The sequence below is a fragment of the Anopheles coluzzii genome, chromosome 3, assembly GCF_943734685.1.
Source record: "Anopheles coluzzii chromosome 3, AcolN3, whole genome shotgun sequence".
NCBI lineage: Eukaryota > Metazoa > Arthropoda > Insecta > Diptera > Culicidae > Anopheles > Anopheles coluzzii.
Window position 1 is genome coordinate 33,789,483 of NC_064671.1, and position 23,684 is coordinate 33,813,166.

General features: G+C 45.7%; 1 protein-coding gene across 7 annotated transcripts in view; it reads left to right on the forward strand.

The window, feature by feature from the left end:
* Positions 1–23,684, forward strand: part of LOC120955419 (CUGBP Elav-like family member 2) — a 293,328-nt gene that overhangs the window by 133,088 nt on the left and 136,556 nt on the right. For 6 of the 7 annotated variants that reach the window (XM_040376277.2, XM_049609175.1, XM_049609176.1 and 3 more), the window contains one exon: positions 13,000–13,415. In XM_040376277.2, coding sequence (XP_040232211.2) covers positions 13,000–13,415 — 416 coding nt within the window. Of the gene's footprint in view, positions 1–6,229; positions 6,518–12,999; positions 13,416–23,684 lie in introns of those variants that run through there. The other variant, XM_040376283.2, reaches the window with a different exon arrangement.

The following is a 23,684-nucleotide window of genomic DNA, read 5'->3' on the forward strand; positions in this document are numbered from 1 at the left end:
GCATTCATGTATCCCTTCAGGTCTTTCCCTACGTGTGGCTTTGCATTGTCCACGTTTGGCCAGCAGAAAAGATAATGTTACATCAGTCTGCCTGAGCCATTGAATCTATGAAAAGGCACTATACGCTGTCGCTGTAACGAACCCTCGCTCACACGACCCACGGACACGATCTTGCCTAATCCCAGAGCATTCTCAAAGCCTCACAAATGAAACGCTCTTCACGCGGGTTGTGCAACCAAAACGTGACCATTGTGCAGAGCCGTTCGACACATCCCTGCAATCGGGATGCGCAACTCTGGGCATTCCAGGAAGATGCTATACCACGCTACGGCTGATTGTCCGCAATCAAATCTATTTCCTGAAGGATTGGAGCAGGAAAAAAGAAAGCCTCACGCCACACAATATGTACGTGCATAAATTGATGACCTATCCAATGGCAATAGTGAAGTTGTTATTTATTGGGTTCAATTTACTACCCTTAGAATTCCCAAGAATTCCCACGCGCGCCTCGAGCCCCTCGAGCAATGCATCACAAGCTCGGGTGCAAAAGCGTTGCAAAAGCTCTGAAAGATGGCAAGGAATAATTTGCAAACAATCGATATAAATCAATTATGCAACGTGGCTGTTGCAATGAATCAACGCCTTTTGGGATCTGAAGCGTACTGTTGAAACTTACAATAGCCAATCGAATGCCCCAATCGGGAGCAGAGTGCCCCACCCAAGGGAGGAAAGGGCAATTCTTTCGCCATTCGCTGTCCAAGAATGGCGTCGTGTCTGTTCGCAGAGCACATGACGGCTACGGTAGCGTCGCTCATAGCTTTCCCCGGGATTAAAGCGTTGTCCATTGAGTATTTCCCTTGCGGGTCATAAATTTCATTCCATTTTGCATGCGCACCGTTTCCCAACAAGGTGCGTTTTCCCACAACGAGTGCTTACATTGCCCGCAATCTTCCGGGGTGAGCTTATTCGCTCAATAGCACTAAGCACTACAATGGGATGGCGATTGTCAAATTGTTTACCGATGCATGAAGGAACCAAATAGTAGCAATAGCAGTAGCACGATGCCTAGTATCCACTCCCCCGAAGAAGATAGATTTTAATCGAGTTTTTAAGCTAATTGAAAGTAAAATGATGAATTGCAACCACTTGCACCCGAAGCTCCCCCCGGTAAAGCCACAAAGCGATGGGAAGAACTTAATTTGCGTAGCTTGTTGGATGGATCCGACATCCCCTTCAGAGGATGCGTGAACGTCCTCAGGAAGCCCCGATATGAGTTCAGTTCATTAATTACGATGCCAATCCGGTGAAACGTCTTGGGTTTGCCGTTCGAGACACGCCGAGCTTGATGGAACACCAACTAACGAAGAGCTGGGTTGGCGCAAAGGCCAAAGCCAATCAATAGCTTATGGCGTTGGGAGTGATTCCTATCACCACCTAGATCGTACCACCTGCTTCAGGAGAGGCAGAGGCGCATGACGCATGCAGTATTCAGGCAGGCTAAATAGCCATATCTGGAACGCATCGATTCCAGCGCCCACTTCCGCCGGATGACGTAGTTTTGAAAGGAAATTGTCTTCGGTGCCAGCGTGCCCACAACACTTCAAACGGGAATTGATGTGTGTGTATGCGTGTATCTACTGTGTATGATTAGCTGTTCTTGGAGGGCAAACTGATAGATTGTCCATTACATCAAACATAAACACTTTACCCGGGAGGTGTGCTGCTCCCAGGTCACAGGATGTCCATGCAAACATCGGATAGGATGACAGTAAGGCGCTTCGGTCGCCTATTTGTCTTCAAGATGGTAAGCAGGAAGCTCTCAACGGTGGCAGTTGCCTTTGTGCGGCAGCGGAAGTCAATTTTGCAACAATATTCTGTTGCTACCGCACAGAAGTGTAGCTTCCCGGAAAATCAGCCATTGCCTGTTGGACGCACGCATGCGGACGGTATACATAAATAGCAACTGCAAGCGGGTTGTCTTAGAGCGTGTGTACCTTGGCCCATAATTATTGGAAGTTGGGCTTTGAACGGAATGCACTGACAGGATGTTACAGGACCACCTTTTTCAATTTCCTGATTAAAACGATTATTGGTACCACTTGTATCTACATCTTTCCAATCGATCATCTTGGAATAGTTGTTACTTTGCAGTGATAAACTTATTATTGGTCTATATTGGAGCGTTTTAGTGCCTCACTGACCCAAAGAAGGACAAAAATGAGTCATATGAAAAGCACAAGAGCTATTACATTGTTTGTCCTCACTTTAAACCAGACACATCCGGCACAGCCAGATTGCCAATGGCAGTTCAAGCAACAACCGTGACCCCAATCGCAGTTTATCATTGTTTCGAGACCGTTCTGCCGGTGGCACCAACTGCCACCAAAAACTCCTCGGTCCTATCTTATACCAATTTTAGGCTTTAGCCTAAAAGGATCGGAAATGGGCAACTGATTGCTTTCATGTTTAGAGATTATGAAGGCTTCACGGCAGAAGCAACCTACGGCCCCTCATGCGCTTGCCTTCTTCAGGCACCAACACAACTCATGCGGCCCCACCGTGAAACGTGACAAGAATATCGGTTTGCAGATGCAGAGGATGGTTTCCGGATTGGAAGTTTGGCCGCCTTTTCGTGCTGGACGTTTGTCACCGAATACATTGCCGTAATCTAGTCAAGCGAATGTGGACGAACGTGAACGTCACGTCAATGTCAATCTATTGCCCCGAGGATGGATTGGAGGAGAAGGTTCATGGCCCAAGATCAGTAATTTCGTATAGCATTTCGTTAATGCTAACGATAGTATTGGATTGGTATGCGCCCAGGGGGAAGAAAACACATTTTCTTTAGGTCAACAACTTTGTAGTCGTTTGTAGCAATGGGATGCTGTATTGGAGCAGTATTGGTTTTATGGTTTCTTGAGGAAATGTGTGTGTGTTTGGAATATGAGATTATACTTGCATGCAAAATAGGAAGATTTAAGCTGAAGAATTTGAAGAAAGCAATAATTCTGAATTTTGGATCACTTTTACTGAGTTAAATCACAAGTTGTTTTAGTAAGAGGCATTTTCCAAATATATTTATACCTATTCCTTAGTTAAGCGAGTACTGACTCATTTCAGGGAAGCGATGAATTTGAATTTTGACATTATATAAAGGAATGTGATTTATTTTCTGGACAAAATTGAATTAATAATTAAATAAGTTTCTTAATGTCCCATCAACTCATTCAGATTTAGATCTTATAATGGTATGTTTTACAAAGAAGGACAAGCAACCCTAGAAAGTCCCTAATCAACTCCTAAAACCACGATGTGTCGAAGCAAAAACTTATCACAAATTCAACACATCTGAACTTATTATCGATCGCAATGGAAACTGCAATAAATAACGCTCAGTGACGTCAATTGTTCCTCATCTAGAAATCATCACAAGTATCTTCTCGCACCACTCTCTCTTTCTCTCTCTCTTGCCGGAAGTAAATCTTCCCTTCGTCTCATGACCGAGAAACTACTCACTACCATCGCTCTCCTCTTCATCATATTTTACCCAATCTTGGCATCTAGCAGGTACCACACCACGGTTCATCAGAAAAAGGCGAAGCATCAGCAGCCAGGAAAGGTATGCTCACCGGGATTTTCGACGGAAGTGGCCCACTTGTGCGAGTTTGCGCTTCCCAAGGCATGGTTAAGAATTTTATTTTTTCAACCCGAGGTCGTGTCCGATAAGCATCAACCCGGCGTGACGGAGCGTACTGTGCCATCGCTTTCTGGAATAGTTCACTTCCTGTGGTGGCCTCTCCCTTCCCCACCGGGAGATGGTTATTCTTTTTGCAACCTCCAGCACCTGCACCGGAAGCTCATCTTTAACCTCAATTTTTATCCCACCACATGGTTGTGCGCTGTGGGTGTGTGTGTGCATTACAAAAGCAGTAGCAGGCATCATTTTATCGTAAAAATAAGGTTATGAGATGGATGGCAAAGATATGACAATGTGCTCCATTCGGGCCTGTATGCCGCGATGCTTATCCCTGCCACATATATGTAAAGGTATTAAGGTAAGGGTGGTTGGCTTTGTAACACAACCCCAAGGGGATTGGGGCTAGAAAACGCTTTTCGCTTTTCCACGCTTCCGTCGTGATGGCAAATTTTCTTTCAACCACTCACATACACACACAGATAGGGCAGGAAATGAGGATAGTTTGAAGGTATTTCTTACTTCCTCCAGATTCTTTTGGTAGGAACTTTTCAATTACTCAACCTAACGCTTTACCATTGTGAAGGGTAATGATGTGGACATTAAGGTTAATTGGTCAGTAGTTTATTCATTTTTGAGCAGTTTTTGCTCTGTTCTAAACGTGTATCTTCCCATCACGAATTTCTTTGCAATTTTAAAAGTTTTTAAACTTGAAAACGGATCAGGTTAATATAAAAAAATAATAAAGATGATTACATAATGTCACTTTTGATAAGATAATTGACAAATATCCCAAAGCGCATGTCCTACTAACCTCTCAAATGCTCCACCACACGTTTGTTGATTGTCACAAGAGTCGCCAAATATACCACACGTGTCACTGATTGCGGTCGTTTGCACTAGTTTTGCACAAACAAGCATCACACAAGATTCACACAACATTTCAAAAAATCAAAGAAATAAACACACCCAAAAAACATCGCCTCCCAGACCAATCTTCGAAAACACAGCGTACCATAACTTTTTATAGCTTTTTATGGATGGTTTCTCTGCATGATAACACTGATAAACGACATCCAGCACTGGCGAGAGAGTGGCAAAAAGGCAAACTTTACCTCTGGCAGGCGTATGTGTGTGTGTAGGTGTGGCCATTTCTCCAACGGAAACAAATTCTCAACATGTGAGTGAGTGTATATGTGTTAAACACGTTGCACTTTGACCTCGAGAGCTAGCGCGTGTGTGGGTAGCCCGGCTGCCAAATTGGAAGCAAAAGAGAGAGCGCCGACAGCACTCTTTCTCGTTGTCGAGTTAAAGGGGGGTGAGAGTGTGTGTTTTGCACAAAAATTTTGGACACCCACCTACACCGTGTCGCACAAAAAAGCCGTTATTTTTGCTGGCTTGAAGCGTGTGATGCCACCAACAGCTGATAACGGTGACGGTGGGTTGCTGGCTTGCTTTCCAGGGAAAGACATGAACAAAACAGCAGACGAGCTTGCGGGAACGGACACTTTCAAGGTTATAAAAGAGCCAAAAAAGTGGGTTAAAGTGGGTAGGAAAGGACAAACACAGACACACCTCCCCGTGCCCGATTTCGCACGCTCATTCTCGCATCAACAAAAGCCAATTTCTCGTGATTGCCGATGGGATATGTGGGTCAAATTTTAAAGGGAAAATCACAACAGACTCCTGTAAGGATTGCAAAACAGTTCCTATTTCGCGAACGTTTCATGGAAAGGCATTTTAAATGCAAGAATAAAAAAGCGTTAAATCTGCAACAGGAGCGGGACAGCAATACTAAGCACCTTCGATGTACGAGAAGAGGATCTCTCGTTGCGAGCATATGCCGTGCAGTAGTGTGCGTTACACGAGATCAAGGGACGTTCAAACGTTCATCTCGCACGTATCACACGCACCTGAGCGCACCTAACGGATAGCACACGGAGAGCCGCTCACCAACACACGCACACACATGTTCAATTGCGTTATCGCGTTCGGCTTATCTCCGGCGGGACAGACGATCGAAGCGCATCTCGTCGCACCTGCTCGATCATTTCGTTCGCGTTAATCTTTCAATCCGGTCGCGCGCTTGTGTGCCGTTGTGCTACGTCACAGGATCCCTTAACCTCACAAATTGCACACCGTTGAGTAAAAGTTGCGTGTGAGTGTGTCTGTATGCGCTTGTGTAAAAATTGAGATCTACGCACACGGTGAATCTGTATCAAGCCGCCACCCGAAATCGAAAAAAAAGAAAGAAAGAACCACGTGTTGATCACGTGGTCGCGTTTTGTGCAAGAGTGTGTTTTTTGCTTTTTCCACCCCCCTCCAAAAGTTCCATAAGAAAGGGAGGAGAAAGCACAGCTACCTTTCTTTCGTTCCTTGCAAACGTCCCCAAAGCAAGTCCCACGTGCGTGACCCTGTCCCGCGTCCGTCGTGTCCGTCGTGTTGTCGGTTTCAGTGGACGTCAAATTTTCCTACAAAAGTAATACCCCTTAGCAAGTGTGGTATAGTGATTAGTTTCTTTTATTATTTTTTTAAAATATATTTTAAAACGAAAACTCAAGTTTTGTGAGCTGAACGTCAGGTGAACGGTGTGAAAGGAACTGCCATTGAATTTTTACTCACATTACCCCGTGCTCGAACGACGATCTCTCGTTTAGCTTTATTTCGCATGTTACGGAATTTGCAAGACATTTTACGGTCGAAAAGCAAGGGCATGAAGATGCTTACCTACCAAGCGCACCAAACGCTGGATGCTGCGAAGAGCGTGGAGCTGTACCCGTGCACGATGACGATCGATGCGTCGCCGGACGAGCTGGAGGATGCGTAAGTATTGGAGAGAGAGTGAGAGTATGTGTGTGATGGACGCCATTTTGTGATCACGATGTATCGCCCAACGATCGTGCACGTGCTGTTTGCCCTTTAGTATGCCGATCGGACAGCATTGATCTTTGGCTTAAAAGGTTCGCTTGTAAGGTCATTGTTCATCAGTCGCTTCTACAGCAAAAGGATGCTGACTTTACCCCCTAACCAGTTCCAGTAGGTCTACTGTCTCTAAGGTCTTGTTCATGCTTTTTTTCGTGCAAAACTGTAACAAAAAGCAAAACACTTCTGTACAGAACTGCTTGACCCGATGCTAACCCTACCAACTCTATGGAACTGTCTTCTGCTGCATGTTCGTAGTTCTCTGTCGCCTTTGTTTCTCTCTATTTCGATGCACTACTCCCGACATGACCGAGTCCGTCCAACACAGTGGCTGAAGTGCTTAACCTTTTCACACACAAAAAAAGTCGGCAAAAAGTCACATTACATTCCAGAAGGGCTGCAAGTCCCGGCCTTTGGTCAAACCGTCGACGCAAGCGACATGACAGCTGGCATGCACCACAATCCCCACCCGAACACAGATATTGCCGCTTTATGAGAGCGGGTTTTCCCTTCTTTGAGCATTAGAGCGAATAGAGTGAGTATTATCGGTGAGAAAAAATAAACCTCAAAAAGGATAAAAACTTACTAAATGTTGCTTTTATTTTTAGAAACTTCCCCCTTCTCAAAACGGGTGTGCAATATCGGCAAAGAAAGCAAAACTTAGAAGGGAAGATAAAAATCTCTTTCAAAAGCAGTAGAGGAATGAGTTCGAAACGCAACAGACACATCCCAGAGCCAGAAAGTCAACCTGCTCGTTAAGTTTGCAGGTGCGCCCTGCACAACTGTACAACTACGAGCACGAGAATGATCTTGTAATGGCATTACGGCATTAATCCTTGCACTGTGTGGCTCACACTTTCCCACACAAAACACACACACACACATAGAGGAGAAGAGAGGGGAAAGGAAACGGAGACTTCAAGGCAAGCTCGAGTGTCACGATGGAAAGGCGACAAGCTTTGGCTTGGAGGGAGAGCATTAGAGAGCGAGAGATGGACCTGACCGTTATTCACACTGTTGGTTTTTCATAATTCCACACCACCGCTGCTGCGTGTTGAAAGGGGAACGGGACTCAGGAAGTGCGGAACAAACAGCAAGAAAACAGCCTCTCCATACCCTCCAAGGAAAGAATCTTTCACGAGCGCTTACGGCAAGCAAAAAACGGGAGCAAAGAAACGCCAACCGACGACTGTTGGAAGCGAACTTACACGAGACGGCTGGGGAGGGAGGCAGCACTTTCCCGCGGCAGCACTTTCCGTTTGCATTCGCAAAGCAAGATAAACGTTTAAAGACTTACTCAGTTTTGTTTTAAAATGTTATTAATTAGTTTCACCGGTGCACCGGGGCAGCAGTCGAGGCTTTGGTTGTGCTGTGTACACAGGGGAACCTGAAGCAGCAGAGCCACGAGACACACGAGGACGTTCGCTGCTTATCCTGTTGTGTTGCCCTGTCGTCTGGTAGTTTCTTTTAACCTTTTTTTTCCCACACACTTTCCCTCACTCTCTTAAGCGAAAGTTGGTGTCTGTTTGGGGTCAGATAACGTTAACGCGACAGGGGCAGACGACAGGCTCGCGCTTAAACCTGTTCAACGCAGCATTGCAACGAAGGGAGAGGTGTACAGCCAAGGCTGCAAAATACTTAAGTCAAACGAATTGCTTTAGCCCCGTTGAGCATTTGCTCCGTACAGAGACGGCATAGTAAAGTCGACACTTGCGCAACCGAAATGCAGCCAAACGCACACACACACAGCGCAGCGTGTACAACGGAACAAAGCGATTCGTCACACGCTTGCGTCTGGGCGGTACGGGATGGGAAAGGAATTTCGGTCTGCTTTCCTTCCTGTCCTTGACGTGGACCACGCGAAGCGCTTTACGACATACCATGATGTCCTTTGGCTTTGCGACGAAAGTAATTAGATTGTCCGTACGTGATACACCGTCCCGCTACACCCTCCGGATGGGAATGGGAAAATGCAACTTGAATTTAGTTTTCCCCACGTTTTGTGTGTTTGATCAAAATCTTGTCTGTAAAACAGAGCGTGCGAAAAAAGTGCTTTCTTTTTAAAATATTCCTACACCTTGATGTTAATTTGGAACAGAATATAGCAGCTACCAAGCCAGTTGTGCTTGTGCGTCTTGTGCATGGTTTCCCGCTGCCAACCGGCCACCCAATGTAGCATGTTGATGTTGCATTTGCAGACGAAAAACTTCTTTTGCAACCAACTGGTTTTGCTCCCGGTGCTTCCTTGGAACGTTCTTGCCATTAACGAAAGTATCATTGGCCCGGTTGGTGTGGCAGGGAAAGTTTATAATTAGCTGTGAAGCAATTTTGCTTTAGCATGAATAGTAATTAATCGACAACTGGTCGTCCCGCTCGCGCCCACTCCGGCCGGTTAGTGGTAATTAGTGGCCTGTGTTTACATACAAGCGAAATAGGAACGTTTCTCCTTCACTTTGTTACCGTTACCGTGTTTGCTTTTGATGGAGAAAAAGCGTTATTTTTGATTATTTTTTTTTTTGCTCAAACTCTACCATTTAATTGCATGAAGTTGTTCACGCAAATTATGAATCTCTTTAAAATATTCCAGCAAATTCCAAAAAAATATTGTCAAATGCGCCACTGTAAATTAAATTTTATAATCAAATGATGAAGAAACAAAAAACTGCGCCTAATTCACGTTACGGACGACTTGGAATCGAATTTTTGTAATAGCATTTACCGGGAATCATTATCCATCCTGTTGGCACCTTTTTTAAGGCAGATGACACCCACCCCTGTTTAAATTCGTCCTTTTTCGAGAAGTATTTTTCCTTAGTAAAATTCCCCAATTTCACTCACCATTGCGAGAAATACAACACCACAAAGCAGCAGCATCCCGCCTCCCCTGCCTGTTCAACATTCTCCACAAACGTTCGGTTGGAATGCAGAAGCGTAAAGTTGAACTTTCGGTATCAAAAATAGTCTTCCTTACCGTGCGCGTTCTGCTTCTTCCCCCCAAAGAAACAAAAATCCCTCCCACAGCACCAGACATCAGCGTTGTGTTGTGCTGCTGGCCCACTGATTGTGGCCGTGTCCGAGAGCAATCGCATTCGACCAGCGCGAGCGCGCGTAATGAAATTATATCAGCTACAGTGAGCGCCATCTGCTAAATCACTCAATTTATTCGTAATTACGTTTTTTTTTTCGCTTCTTGCAGAAGGTAAGGCCTCCTTGCTCTTCCTCTGTGTTATCAATTTAATTCCATTTCCTTTGGATTCAATTAAGTGTCCTGTGCGAAGGGACAAGGTGCCGAATGTGCGTGTCGGCGCGCGTCTGTCAAATATGTTTCGCGCGCGCGCGCGCGTTGCTCCTCATTTTCGGCCTCTTCAATGTAACCATTCAATAAGGGTGCCACATTTCCCCCGCGCCTGTTTAATTTGATTTCAGCCCCAGTCTTCTCCTCGCTCCTCAGGCTCTGTTTTCGGCGCGTCAAAACAAAAGCAAGTTGTACAGCAGCAGAGCAAATTATTCAAATGACTTTTGCTGCTCGGTATTTTTGGAATTCGGCCTCCGTCTTCGGTACAATTAGTCGTGGACTCGAAAGTCCTTTCCTTGGACTCCCTCTCCGGTCAGGCTTTTGGGTACTACTTGCGCCAGCTCCTACACAGGCAAGGGGGAAGGTTTTTATCCTCTTTTCCACCATTTGCACACGGGAAATGTCTGTAAGGAGCGGACCATTCATCCCAATACCTGTACTTCCTTTTATTGCTCCGGCAAAGCTGGCGTGATTGATGGTTGAAGATGATGCGTTTGTGTGTGTGTGTGTGTCTGTTTCATCCACTTCAGAGATACCAGAGAAACGACCATCATCAATTCGAGAGCGACGTCGTGTCAGCAATCGTGGGTTCGTCTTCGATTCAGTGATTTGGAAAATTATAATCCCACACTCCTCTTTGCCGTACTCACAAGGCAAAAACTAAAACAATCGAGACCGAAGAATTGGACCGAAGTGCGGGCTGCGCTGTCGTTTATCAATCGTCAACCTGGTTTGTGCTCTGCCAGCAAGTGAAGACTACCCCCGCTACTCTCGATACTGATTGATCAGCAGCTCATAAAAAACCCATTCTTATAAACCTTATTCGGCGCTTCCCGCCGGTGGTGTCTGCCAACGAAGAGGCAGAAACGGTGTTTGCTAGGACGAACATATTTATCATCCTCGTTTCGGACTCATCTTCCATCATCCATGTGCTGTGCTCTTGCCTTCCCGTGTTACCTGTCGCTCTGTCTAGAGGTTGGTATTTTCCACACCCCATCATGTCCTTTGCACCCCCGGCATGCCCAGAATACGTGCCCAGAGCAGGGCGAGGCCAGCAACACACAGCCAGCACGGGTGAGTTCATTAAATTCGCCACGGATCGGCGAACACAAATGCAATATCGAAAATAATTGAATCTAATATTTCATCCCCATGCCCACTTTTTGCAGGGTCTTCGTCGCAAAATCACAATATAGATGACCGTGACGAGCGGCGTCCGCTAGAGCGACCGGGAAAAGTGCGCGAGACAGAGAGATACTGAAATGAAGAAGTGCATCCTCTTGCATGAATGGGGACGGACATACACGTACAACGCTCCAACGCTGTGGCCCACAACACATTCGATAATAGCAAAGTGGTGTGTCGTGGCCATCGATGCGGTCGCCCACGTTTAGCTTGAAATTGGCGGATCGATCTAAATATATAGATAGAGCGAGAGAGAGCCACCACAACCACCGCACGCGTGGCGCATCTTCACAACGATTCTTTTGCGCACAACACAACACGTGCTCGTACGTCCTGTTTGCTCCTGCGATAACCATGGTAACCAACCAACCAACACGACGATGATGCTGCTGATGGTGCGCGGTTTTGAGAAATCGTTGTTGTCACGCTGTTTATCACCCACCCCGTCCCAACAGATGGTTTCACTCGTTTACGAGCCACCGGGACATTTTATCCCTTTTTTGTGTGTGTGTGCACCATCCCAGCTGACCGCAGCTCATCCCCGTCGATTGCCGGATGATAGACAAAAAACCCGCTCCCCGGCCACATTTCCTTTATTGTTGGACGATTCCGGCTTGATTGCTTGGCTCCCCCGCCGACACCGTAGATGATGCGGATCTTTTCGCGCTAATCAGCATTCCCGGTCCCGGGAACACTGTCGGTGGAGGGTGTGTGTGTGTGTGTGGTCATCTTTAATATTGTACGTGCTTGCGGTTGTAGCACTTGACCACCACCATCATTCCGTGTCCCCGAACGCAAGGCTCTCTCCATGGCTTTGCCTCGCTTAATGAGTGATGCGTTTTTATTTCAGCCTTGGTTTTTTTGTTTTGCCGTCGTCCGCCGGTCCGTTTTATTGGACGATAAAATTTTTACCAAACCCCCCCGCCAGCGAGCTCTTTCCGAGGATCCGTGGGGCTTGTTTGGGGGGCGGAAAAAGATGGCACGGATGGCCCATCCTGCTGAACGTCATCGCTTCCCCAATCATTATTATGACGGTCGTGCTCGTTTGCTTTTTTCGAGTCAGAATTGTTGTCTCCGTCGCTCAAAAAAAAAGCTCTCTCACACCCCTCTGTCGACCCCCGGGGGCAAGGGCAGGCACAAGCATAAACATCCTTCCCATCAATACAAGGTGTGACGAGATTAGGTTTTTGCTCTGCTGCTCTGCCGGCGTCATTCGCCTGATCCGACAACCAATTTCGCTTGTTTCATGGGATGATGATGGTGATGGCCACCGACGGGGCTGCATTCAGCATTCGGGGCACGTCCCGGTGAACGCGCACGCCGGTCCAAGAATCGTCCCAAGGGAGGGAGCGCAAGCAAGCAGCAGCGGAGAGCGTCTGCCGTTAAATTGCCACATCGTGACAAATGATTTTCATAACGAACGATGCGAGAGAGAGAGTGAACCACCAAGGTTCCTTTCCACTGTTTCTCATCTACTCTTCCGCCGCTCTTGATTGTGTCGTTGAGAAGCGGGAAGAAAAGGGGCAACACCCAGGGCGGAAGCAATCATTTGATGCAGGGAGATTTTTGAAATTGAATTTGCGAACAGACACTTCCGGTTGCTTTTTCAGGGGGGAACAAAACGAACTATTGTGATTGGAAGAAGGTCGATTATCCTTGTTGTATGAAAGCTTTCAATATTTTAAGGTGTTCTTTGTTGTATGAATCGTTTTTAAATTATTATTTTTTGAATAAAGATATTTAATTTCAAGCTAAATTACTCTGTCATAACAAGCCACAATTTTCCACCAGCTCCATCTTGCTGTTTGATACACCCAAAACGACGACAACAACAACCCCCAGCCAAAACACAGTTACTGACTGACGTGCTTTTTGTTCTCTCTCTCCTTCTTCTCCCTCACAGTGCCATGCTGAACATGAGCAACAGCAGCACCACCGCCGGCAGCATCAATGCGAACGTCGTCGTCACCAGCCTGAACCTCGGCAGCCCCGGAAGCAACAACAATAACAATCACACGCTGAACAACAACAATCCGAAGGTGATAAACAACAACACGGCGACGGCGATGACGACGGGGTCGGCCGCCGGCTCGGACGGTACGGCGTCCCCGTGCCACCAGGACATGCACCTTAACATGCACCACCAGCCCGGTGACGAGGAGGTGGTCGGGGACCAGCCCGATCCGGACTATATCAAGATGTTCGTCGGCCAGGTGCCCCGGTCGATGGACGAGCAGCAGCTGAAGGAGATGTTCGAGGAGTTCGGGCGGGTCCACCAGATCAACGTGCTGCGGGACAAAACATCCGGCCAGAGCAAGGGTGAGTGCCCTTTTTCCGAGCGATAAGCGTGTGTACAAGGCGTGGGAATGGGACGATATTTTCCCGTTAATTGATTTGCCACTCAAGAGACAACACCGCCGTGGTAGTCGTAGCAAGGCGACGGAAAACAGCGCAAGTGACATGCAAGGAGATCTTGTTGCGTTTTTTTACTGTAGTTGCTTGATTCCCCTGTTGGGTGTTGCTCCCGTATTGAGCGCAGGAATTTTGTCGGAAACAGGAGGGGTCGGGTTCGAGTTGACGTCACCTCAGTCACCTGGAGCGAATAGGCGTCTTTTAAAGTTTCGTTTTTTTTTTTCTTGAAGTGTGTTTAGTACTTTCAATCGAGCATCGAGCGAACGGGAAGGGACATAGAAGAACAAAGTACAGTTTTGTGCTCCAAAAAAACGACGTATATTGCCGGATGTGATCCGGGTGGCGCACTCGGGGACGTCACGTCATTGTTCCTAAAAGCATTGGAGAAACCCAAACAACACGGAACAACAAAGATAGATTTTTTAGAATATCTGCAATCGCTTCAAAACAAAAAATTGAGGCGTCTATTTTACCTGCTGGAACCTGGTGTCCTTGGTAAGAGATTTTTGACGCCACTGTGGCAACAAAAGCACTCAAACTCTTTTGGGTATATCCGCACGGCAAAAACGGTCTCTATCATGGTGACGCGTTTTGCCGCGTAGCTTGCGTCAGTGTCACACGCTCATCGTCGTCCTCAGAATCAGAATCCGTAACGCTCCGGACGACCTGAGCGAGCGAGCGAGCGCACGCGACTGACAAGTGAACGGTGGCTACGAGGACGAAAAGGAATTGGAAATCTCGTGACCGCTTGAGGCGTCGAATGCGCTTGATGCTTGTGACATGTCGTACAGCCCCTTTCTTCCCCTTTGTTGGCCCTTGCCACATCCATTTGACCAGCTGCGCTCCGAGATCCGATCAACGTTCTTCAGCTGTGCAAACGAACGAAAGCGGCAGCAGCAGCAGACCAAGGATTGTTGGGAGTTGCCACACACAATGCCACCGAGCCCGCGGCGGACGTATCCGGCAGCGCAACCGGGAACTGTTGATTTCCAATCCATTACTCATTTTGCCCGTTCGTTGATGTTGACCGGGACACACCAGTGGTACCAGTGCTGACCCGTCGGGGTGCACCTTCCAGCAAAGAAAGCCGAAGCGAGTGAGAAAATGGTGCCACCGGACATTTCGTCAATTGACTTTTTTTTTTGGGAACGATGTGTTGAAGGATGGCCGAGCTGCTGATAATGGCCGTGCGACCTCGTTTTTTCGTTCCTTTGCACTAGAGTGCATGGTGAAGATTGGCGAGAGACCGCCAGGCCCCCAATGGTCAGTGCAATACCGGGTCGATTTATTCTACCGGTTCCACGGTGTAACGCACAAACGAGAGATGCCTGAAGACTGATGGACGACCATGGGAATCGACACACAAAAAAAGGTCACAAAATAAAGGCATCACACTTTTGAACAGTTACTACCGTTTTTGTTCCGGGGATTGGTTATTGTGTGTCCGTTGGGATTGAACTGAAAACTTTCTACACTTCGGGAACGCTTCAGACACAAGTGATCGACACACAAGGAGGGGAAACAAGTGCATTCACCGCTCACAGCGATTCAAGTGGAAAAGAGCACAGATTAGAGTGCCTTTTGGGGCAGCATTTTTTGTGTGTGTGTGTCTCCCGGTCTGTCATATGGGTGTTGTTTGCTTAGCTTTCGAAAGTTAGGCAAAGGTTGAAGGGTGAAAGAATGCTTTGGCCAAATCAATCGAACCATCGTTCACTTATAGGGGTGAACAATGCGTTAAAGGATCGTACTTTTTTGGTGGAATGCAACGGAAAATCTTGAGATAATATTATAAATTAAATTTGATTTATCTTATATAAGACTTACGGGATTATCCATAAGTTACGTAACGCCAAACATGTTTTTTTATTGTTATATTCCTTCTAATGTAGCAACAGATAAGGTTAGAATATTAAAAGACTCATCTCTTTTAATTGCGCATCGGGTTGAGTCTATCAACTCTACCACAGAGTCAAAGGGGATCTCTCTTATTTTTGAATTATTAAGACTACATAGACTAATACAACCACATTCCAGTTCACGAACGAAAGACGAACCCTTCTTCTAATTGGCGTAACGTCCTACGCGGACATGCCGGCCTATACAGGCTTTCGAGACTTAATTCATTACCACGCAGCCGGATAGTCAATCCTTGCTACGCTACGGGGGGATGGTCCATTCTAGGATTAAACCCATGACGGGCATTTTATTGAGTCGTTCGAGTTGATGACTGTTCCATGGGAACGCCCCCACGAACTTATAGTATGACCCTCATAGTATGTGTAACTGATCCTGAAAGTATACTTCTTCTTCTTCTTTGGCTCAACAACCGATGTCGGTCAAGGCCTGCCTGTACCCACTTGTGGAGTTGGCGTTTAGCGACTTTTTTGGATTACACCCCATAGCAGGATAGTCAGTCCTACGTATGGCGGCGCGGTCTATTTGGGGATTGAACTCATGACGGGTATGTTGTTAAGTCGTACGAGTTGACGACTGTACTACGAGACCGGCACCTGAAACTATACTAGTTCTGGCTATTATTTATACCTGTTTTGGTTTTGGAAATGATCTTGGATCCAGGTCAGTTCCTGGACTAATTTTGATTCCGTACCGGCCCTGGAATCTATATCGGTCGTGAAACTGATCCAAACAAACCTATATCAGCACTTGAACTGCTTCTGATCCTGATCTCACCAGTTTGGGATCTGATCATAATATCTCCCAAATATGTACGGTTTTTGAAACTGATTCGGAATCCATAACGATTCTGGAACTTTTTCCAAGCCAATACCGGTCATAGAACTGACCCTGAACACATCCCAGTCGGGCAATAGATTAAGGACCTATCAGTCTTGGAACTGATTCTAAACTTGTATAAATCTTGGAACAGATCCTGCATAGAATCAGATTTATAGAGATATTGTAATCATTTTAATCAATACCAGTCGCATGTAAGCGTTACGTAGTTTATGGATAGTCTCTAAACATTACAATTTATCCCGAATTAATGACGCCGTCATTTTGGAAAACACAACCCTCAATGTCAGCAACAAAACCGCAGGAGAAATGTACATCTAATGATATAAAATGATGATCGAATTAGGGAGAGAGTGTAAGAGAGGACCTACCAGCAAACTGCAATGCCTCAATCTCCGAACACAGATACATCATGATTCATCATTATGCCAACGTTCAATCGTATGATTTCCGGGGGACATTTCCATGATTTCCTTTGGCAAGATTTGTTATACATTTCATGAGAAGAAGAAAAAAAAATACCCCTCCACAAAATTTCAATTACCCAATGTGTAGTCATGATTACCGCGATGAGTTTTCTCTTTATCGAATATTCCAATTGGTGGGCGCACGTACTGCACGATGCCAGCAGGATGATACGTACGTGTGTCCCCCTCCCCCAAAAACGTCCTGATACCCATCAATATCCACAACACGGGACATGATGGGACAGATGAAACAAAAATCCACTCACGTCGCCCGGTGGCGTACGGAGCCCGCATTTTGTAGCCGCTCCAGGCACTGGTAGGACAAACCCAACCCCCCCCCCCCCCTCATCCCCTGGAACACGTCTCTTCGGGAAGCCAAAAACATACAACCCGCACAAAAATTTTGCAACATTTTTCGATTACCTCATCACTCGCTTTGCGCTCGTTCGCAGCTCACTGAGCCACTGAGGGAAAGAGGGAACTTGAACGTGTCATGACCCCGATTTTCTTCTCCACACTCTTTCTCTGTTAAAAGAAGAAAATGTTAAATCAGTGATCTGGAGAAGCCCGGTCCCGGATCGTTTGAGGGTGAAATCCGATTCTTCAAAGCCGCCGGTTGGTTGGTTCATATGCTTTTTCCACCCCCTTTTTGCTTCATTTTTGTGCCACCCCTGTTTGTGCCATCCCCTTTCCTTATTGTCATGTTTTGTTTTCGGTGCGGTCGGGACGCAACGACTTTCTTCTGAGGTTTTTGGAAAATTATGTATCACTTCCGTGTTTTGCCTTTTCTTTTCCGCCAGTTTTCCACTCACACACACAGTGAGTGTTCTGAGGCTTTTGCTTACCCATTTAAGATGATGGTTTTTCTGGGTTTTTTTTTTTCTTACGTCGTCATCTCTTCCTCCCCCCCCCCCCTCCCCACCAGCGCTCCCGTGACGCAGTGACATCGGCGTGACACTGCGTGACGCACTTGAAACGCACGTTTGGCTAACATCTTTTTCCTATTTTCGGAATCCCCGAAGGATTTACCCAAAGTGAGCGGAGAGGATGAACAAACAAAAAAAAAAACGAACGTAAAAGAAGGGAGAGCATCAGCCTCTGAAGAGGAAAATCAACGTGACAAAGCGCTATTTTTCAGCGGGCAGAGATTGTGGTGGTTTTTTTTTGGTTTGTTTCTTTTCTATCCCCACAGAAAGCCTTCTCTTTCGTTTCGTTCACTTTTCTACCATACTTGACATGTTTTCCCCTCCCCGGCGGTTCCTGCAGTGTCCTCCGGGTGTATTGGTTTTACTCTAATTTAAATTCAAGTCGAAATTGAATCAAAACGCACTTCACATGCTTGAAACCAGATTGTCAGCTGGTGCGGAAGGTTGAGTTGGTGGGTGTTTTTTTTTTTTTGGTTGGTCGAAGAAGCTAACCCAACGGGTGAGTGTGGGGGTGCGTTGAGTGCTTTGTGGTTATGGGTGGTTGGTGATGAACTCAGGACACCGAGCAGTAATCAAAATGTGGAGCATGAGTGGTGCGTGCCTGTTCAGCCTGGGTAGCAGCGAAAGGAGCCGCGTTGAGCGTTTACCTAACAATGAGTTAACTTTTTTGTCAAGATTTGTTTTTTTTTGTATGTGTTGATTTTTTGTGTGATTTAGGCCGAGATGACCTACGAAACTCGTAGTGAAGTGCAGATCTTGTTGGAAGAATTTTAATTACACACGAACCTTCACTTTCAGTGACAAGTTGAACGATTGAAGAATTTTATAATGAATGTAGCAGTAATTTGTGGTATGAAGCAGTAATTAAAAGTAGGATGTAGTTAAAAAGGAATGCTTTGTACGTCTGTTTGTTATAGTAACTGGAAAACAAGCTTTGATATGATAAAGAATAAATTCATGAAACGATAGTTGAGTTGAAATTTAAGTCACTTTTCGAGATTGTTTGGTCAAAATTGTATTGTATCAATTATTTCCACATTTTCCAACATCATCGACGTGAAATGAGAGGATTATGCGATGGTTAATAAAGTCAAATACGTTTAAGAATCGAAATTCAAAATTTATTATTTTTACTTTTACGCTCTCTAGGATCAATTTGATATTTTACACCATAACTTTCGAGCTTCAATCACATTAAAGACATATGAACAGTGCTTAATAAAGCTCGATTAAGTCTCATAAAATTGTAATGTATGAAAAACTATTTTAAACTATTATTTTGTGGTAAGAAGAAGGCAAGGCTAGCATTAAGATTAAGCTTTTAAATTAATCAAGAAAGCGTTCATACATTGTTCCTTTATCATATCTGCATGGTTTGGCCTTTTCTGTGTTTTTGTGCAAAGTATTCAAAAACCTTAATCGAATTATGAAAGTATTAAATGTGTGTTTCCTTTATATTTGTGCACCTCATTGCTTAAGCGAACGGATTTCAGTTCAAACAGCAAAACAGTCAAGTAATAATGCCCCAAAACAAAAACCAAACAAAAAAACCAAAGCCATCAACATTCTTTCACGGCTCAACTCAGCAAAGCTCCTTATAGCCCTTAGTCTTATTGGCGAAAGTCTTTGTGGGGTATTAGCGCCGTGAAAGCGCCACCGGTTTTTAACACCGTCTGCACCGATCCGGATTTAGCTGATCGAAGGAAGAACTAGAGGCCGCGGTAGCCGCGAGATTCCATTCCAGTTAGGTCCTTTGACAGAAGTAGAAGCAAACTTTAAACGCAGTGACAGGCGTATTCGAAACAGACGAATTCCGAGGAGTTATTTTGCGAAAAATAGGGAAACGGGGGCAAATAAAATACTTTTCCCCAAACTTCATTTCAAGCGATGCCCGATCGGTTTAGATTGGCGTTTGGATGTTTTGCAGCCTTTCAAGGGCTGACTTCAGTGTCAGTGTTTTTTTTTTTTAACCCAGGCAGCACACCGGCCAAACCAGTAATTCCGAGGCGAGCCGGGCTAATAATGGCAAAAAAGGGATTAACCGTGATAATAACCTTGTAGCCTTTTCCAGAGGAACGCACCACCGCACGCGCTTCATCTGACCCCATTTTCCGTCTCCCTTAACCTCTAACGCCCAACCCCCTGTTTGAGGTTCTCTTTCATGTTTCATGTGCGCACAATCATTGACCCCAGGGCGGCTGGGAAGGTCCCGTGCCCGGGTCAATTTCTACTTGGGAAAAACTTGATTTAGGTCCGGTTGGATTTGTAATTAGCCGCCGGATGATTTTTCTCCCTCCCAGCTCTCCTCCCCTACTACCCAAAGCCCTGAAAGATGAAAGGGCTGTCAAATTGTCGGTTTGAGTAAAATTGCGTGCTCTGGTGCTCCCGTCGGTCAGCTTGCTGGCTTTTGCTGGCTTTGGAAGCTTCGAAGCGAAATTAGGCTTCTGAAAAATTCATTCCCTTTTTTGGTGTGTTTGTGTGTGTAACCGCTAGCGGATACAGGAAGGTGGTTAAGAGTGGTTGCTGCTACCGAGGAAACTGGGACAAGCATTTCAACGCTTAAAGCGCAAATAGCAAACCAGTACCGCGTTCATTCGTTTTAAAATTGACGCTAAATTAATGTCACACAGGGCTGGGATGTTGCAGGCGGTGGCCACCAAAGCCACCAAACTCTGATCTATTTCCGTATGTGTATTTGTGTGTGTGTAAGCACACAACCAATATCCGGGGGACCTGTGTGGTACTGGTGGTTAATTATGAGCGCATTATTTAGGGCAGCCAACAGAGAGCGTTGTGCGCTGAAATTTGCTTCGACAAAAGCTTCAGCCGGAAAAGCATCTGTCATTAGTTTATTTTTAGCAAATGGCCATTCTGTGTGTCCGATAAAGGGAAAATCAATTAAGGTGTTGTATCAGGGCGTAAAAGCAATAGAAAAAAAAACGGGAAAACTAAAGCAGCGCACTGTGTCAGCCAATTGAACAGGACAAACGCACACGCACAAAACTCTCGATCGAGCGCTGTGCGGAAAAGGTGTGTTTATTATGATTAAATTTTAAACGTGAAAGGTACAACGCATTCCCCACATTCCACCCGTTAATACGTGAGCTAATGCTCGGTATACAGCTTAAAACTGTTATGCCTGGCAAGCTTCAGCGCAGAACAAAAAGGTTCCCTATTTTCCGAGCTGCACACCACACACACCCGACCCGATCCATGAGCGAGGTGATCAATTTTCTCACGTCTTTCATGCTGCAGATTTGCTTTTATTGTAACGATCAGTGCACCTTTTTGTGTCCTTTTTTTAAAGTCCAAAGTCTCTTGCTGGGACGAAAAAAAAAACAAGAAGCAACCATTCCTTCATGTCGGCAGCACTTGCTGAAATTGCAAATTTGACAATCTGCTTACGAGGATTATTGCTGAAAGTGCTGTGCGACGCAACTTTTTCTTTTCGTCTTTCGGCTGCGTAAAACCGGTGACACCGGTGGGAGCAGATTATTTGCCAAAAAACCTCCCACCCACACCCCCCCCTCCGCGAGTGTTGGGCTAAAGGTGGCCCACAAAGTGTGTACCATCTGGTTGGTATGTGTTCCCTGTTTTTTTTATTTTATTTTTTTCAAAGGCTTTTAACGGCCTTTCTCCCTTCTGAAGGTTTTCTGAGCCATAAAAAGGTTTAATCTTGGCAGCATAGAGAAAGTGTGTGCCGATTATGTGCTGTCGTGGGAAGGTCGCAGCACGTCAATTCGTTTTTTGGGCGATTTGGGCGAGACATTTTAAAGAATTTTCAAAGGTATTTTCGTATTTGGTTTTCACTTCAATTCTTCAAAACTACCCAATCAAAAAAAAAAAAAACGAAGGCAACTTCAAAACTAAGAACACATTGTCTCATGATTTAGCGATGACACAGAAGGTAAAAAACCCACTCTCCGCAGGAAACCATGCGGACAATGTAGAAGCCTTTTTTTATGCCGTACGAGAACCGTCCTCGACGGGCCCCCGACGAGAACGACTCGGGGAGTATTTCAATTTTTAATGATTCCAATTTTCATCCCTCATTCAGAGCGGCAGGGGGGGGGGGGGGGGTTGGGAGTTGGTGGAACAAAGGAGTTGGACCTCCAAATCCAGGCACGGGCGACCCTGGATAAAGGTTTGGCTTTCTTCTTTTTGTGTTATTCTCACTCCTTAAGCTCCAGCGAGCGAGCGAGCGAGCTCCAAAAAAAAGGGGAAGAAGAAAAGCCCGCTTCCAGAATAAACCTAGTTTGTGCCAGATTGCATAGTTTCCACGCCCTAAAACTGCCGTTCTCTTCGCTCCCTGTATGTATGTGTGTGTGTGTGTCAAATTTCTGTCCCATATTTAGTGAAGGACGTGAGAAAGATCATCTGCTGCAGAGTCACGTACCACCAGTACCACCATCACCTGGGAAATAAAGGTCACGAGTTTAGGAGGCAGAATTGGATATGGAAAAAAGAACCTAACGCGAAGGTCCTAACGAATGAGGTACGATTTTACCTTCCGAAATTTAAATTCCAGCTCTTGTCTGACCTGGTGGTTTGGTGCTCTGCTAGGAGTGACCTGATAATGGAAAATTAAAAAAAAGGAACAAAGAAGGTTGTTTTAAAGATTTGTGCATTTTAAACTAACGAAACAAGCGTGCATTGGATGAGAGTCAGCTGGAGGGTTTAATTTTAGAAGCTGAAATTAAATGAAGAATTCTTCTCTTTTAGGCTCCAAATGAACCTTTAAATGAACACGCAAAAGGTTAAGGTTGATGTTTTGTAGTGAAGTAAGAAAAAAATCCCATTTTTCCCAACAGCGCTGCTACGACAAAAAGTTTAGTTCCTAATTAACAGCAGTCCACCGCTCTCTCACACACACCGGCTCACCGGCAGCACGCAATTTGGGCGCAACTTTGTGTGTTAGAAGTTCCTCCTCTAGCCACGCGTGGAAGCTAAATAATATTTCGTAAACAGTTTTGCCCTCCAGAAATGGTGAAACTTTTCCCCCAACAATCCCCATTTTGATGAAGTTGAGAAAGACCTTTTGGTTCTGCCCCGCCGTCGGGGTGAAAATCACTTCATTGCGAGCTTAATTAGTTAATAAGGAGATGATTATTTTTTTCCACCAATTTCACCCATCATCAAATCCTTCCAGCCAGCCCGCACTTCGGCCCACCTGAGTGCAACTTTTGCTACTTGCACTAATTATCCGGTTGCATCTCGAACGGACGATACAGTAGCAGCGCCAGCGTTTGGAGACGTAAAAAGTGGAATACAGGGTTTCCCAGGGGTTCTCATAGTTGTCGGACACTTCCTTGACTCTTTCATATTGGAAGTGAACTTCATATATTGGAAATTGGACTCTATGGCACACTTTTTGGAAAGGCTCCTTTGAAATTCCTTTAGATTTGTCCAACAAGGGTGCTATAGAGTCCAATTCCCATTACATTAAGTTCATTTCACGTAAGAAGGAGTCAATAAAGTGTCCCACAGCTATGAGAACTCCTGGAAACCCCTGTAATGTTGCTAGTAACTTGCCCACAAATGGAGAAACTGAAAAGGGAAGAGGGGGTGCCAATCATATCTTTTTCCATTAATCCGACACCCACACCGCGATGGCGATGATCTACTTTCCCTTCCCCGTAGCTTCCAGGCAGCAGTAAAAATTGACACTCTAGCACTCTCTAGCTCTCCTTGCGACAGTCGCTGGAAAGGGTTAAGCAACTTTGGCGATTGTAATTAAGTTGACAATCTTAATTAGAGCGCACCCGCGCCCACACCCAGAGCGAATGCACTCTGCCCGAAGTAATTACAGATAACGAGACCGTCCGACCCGACCGATCGCCAACTGACCATTACTTCGTTGTCCCATGCCTCTGTCGCTCTCTCTTGCACCAGCTAAAGAGTTTCCCGAAGCTCTAATTCCGAGAAGTTCGATTAAAATCGATGATCGAGAACGGAGCACCACTCATTCATGGGGAGCTGTGTTGCACCATTCAACAACCACAAGGACTCCACAAACCCCCCCTTTCCAC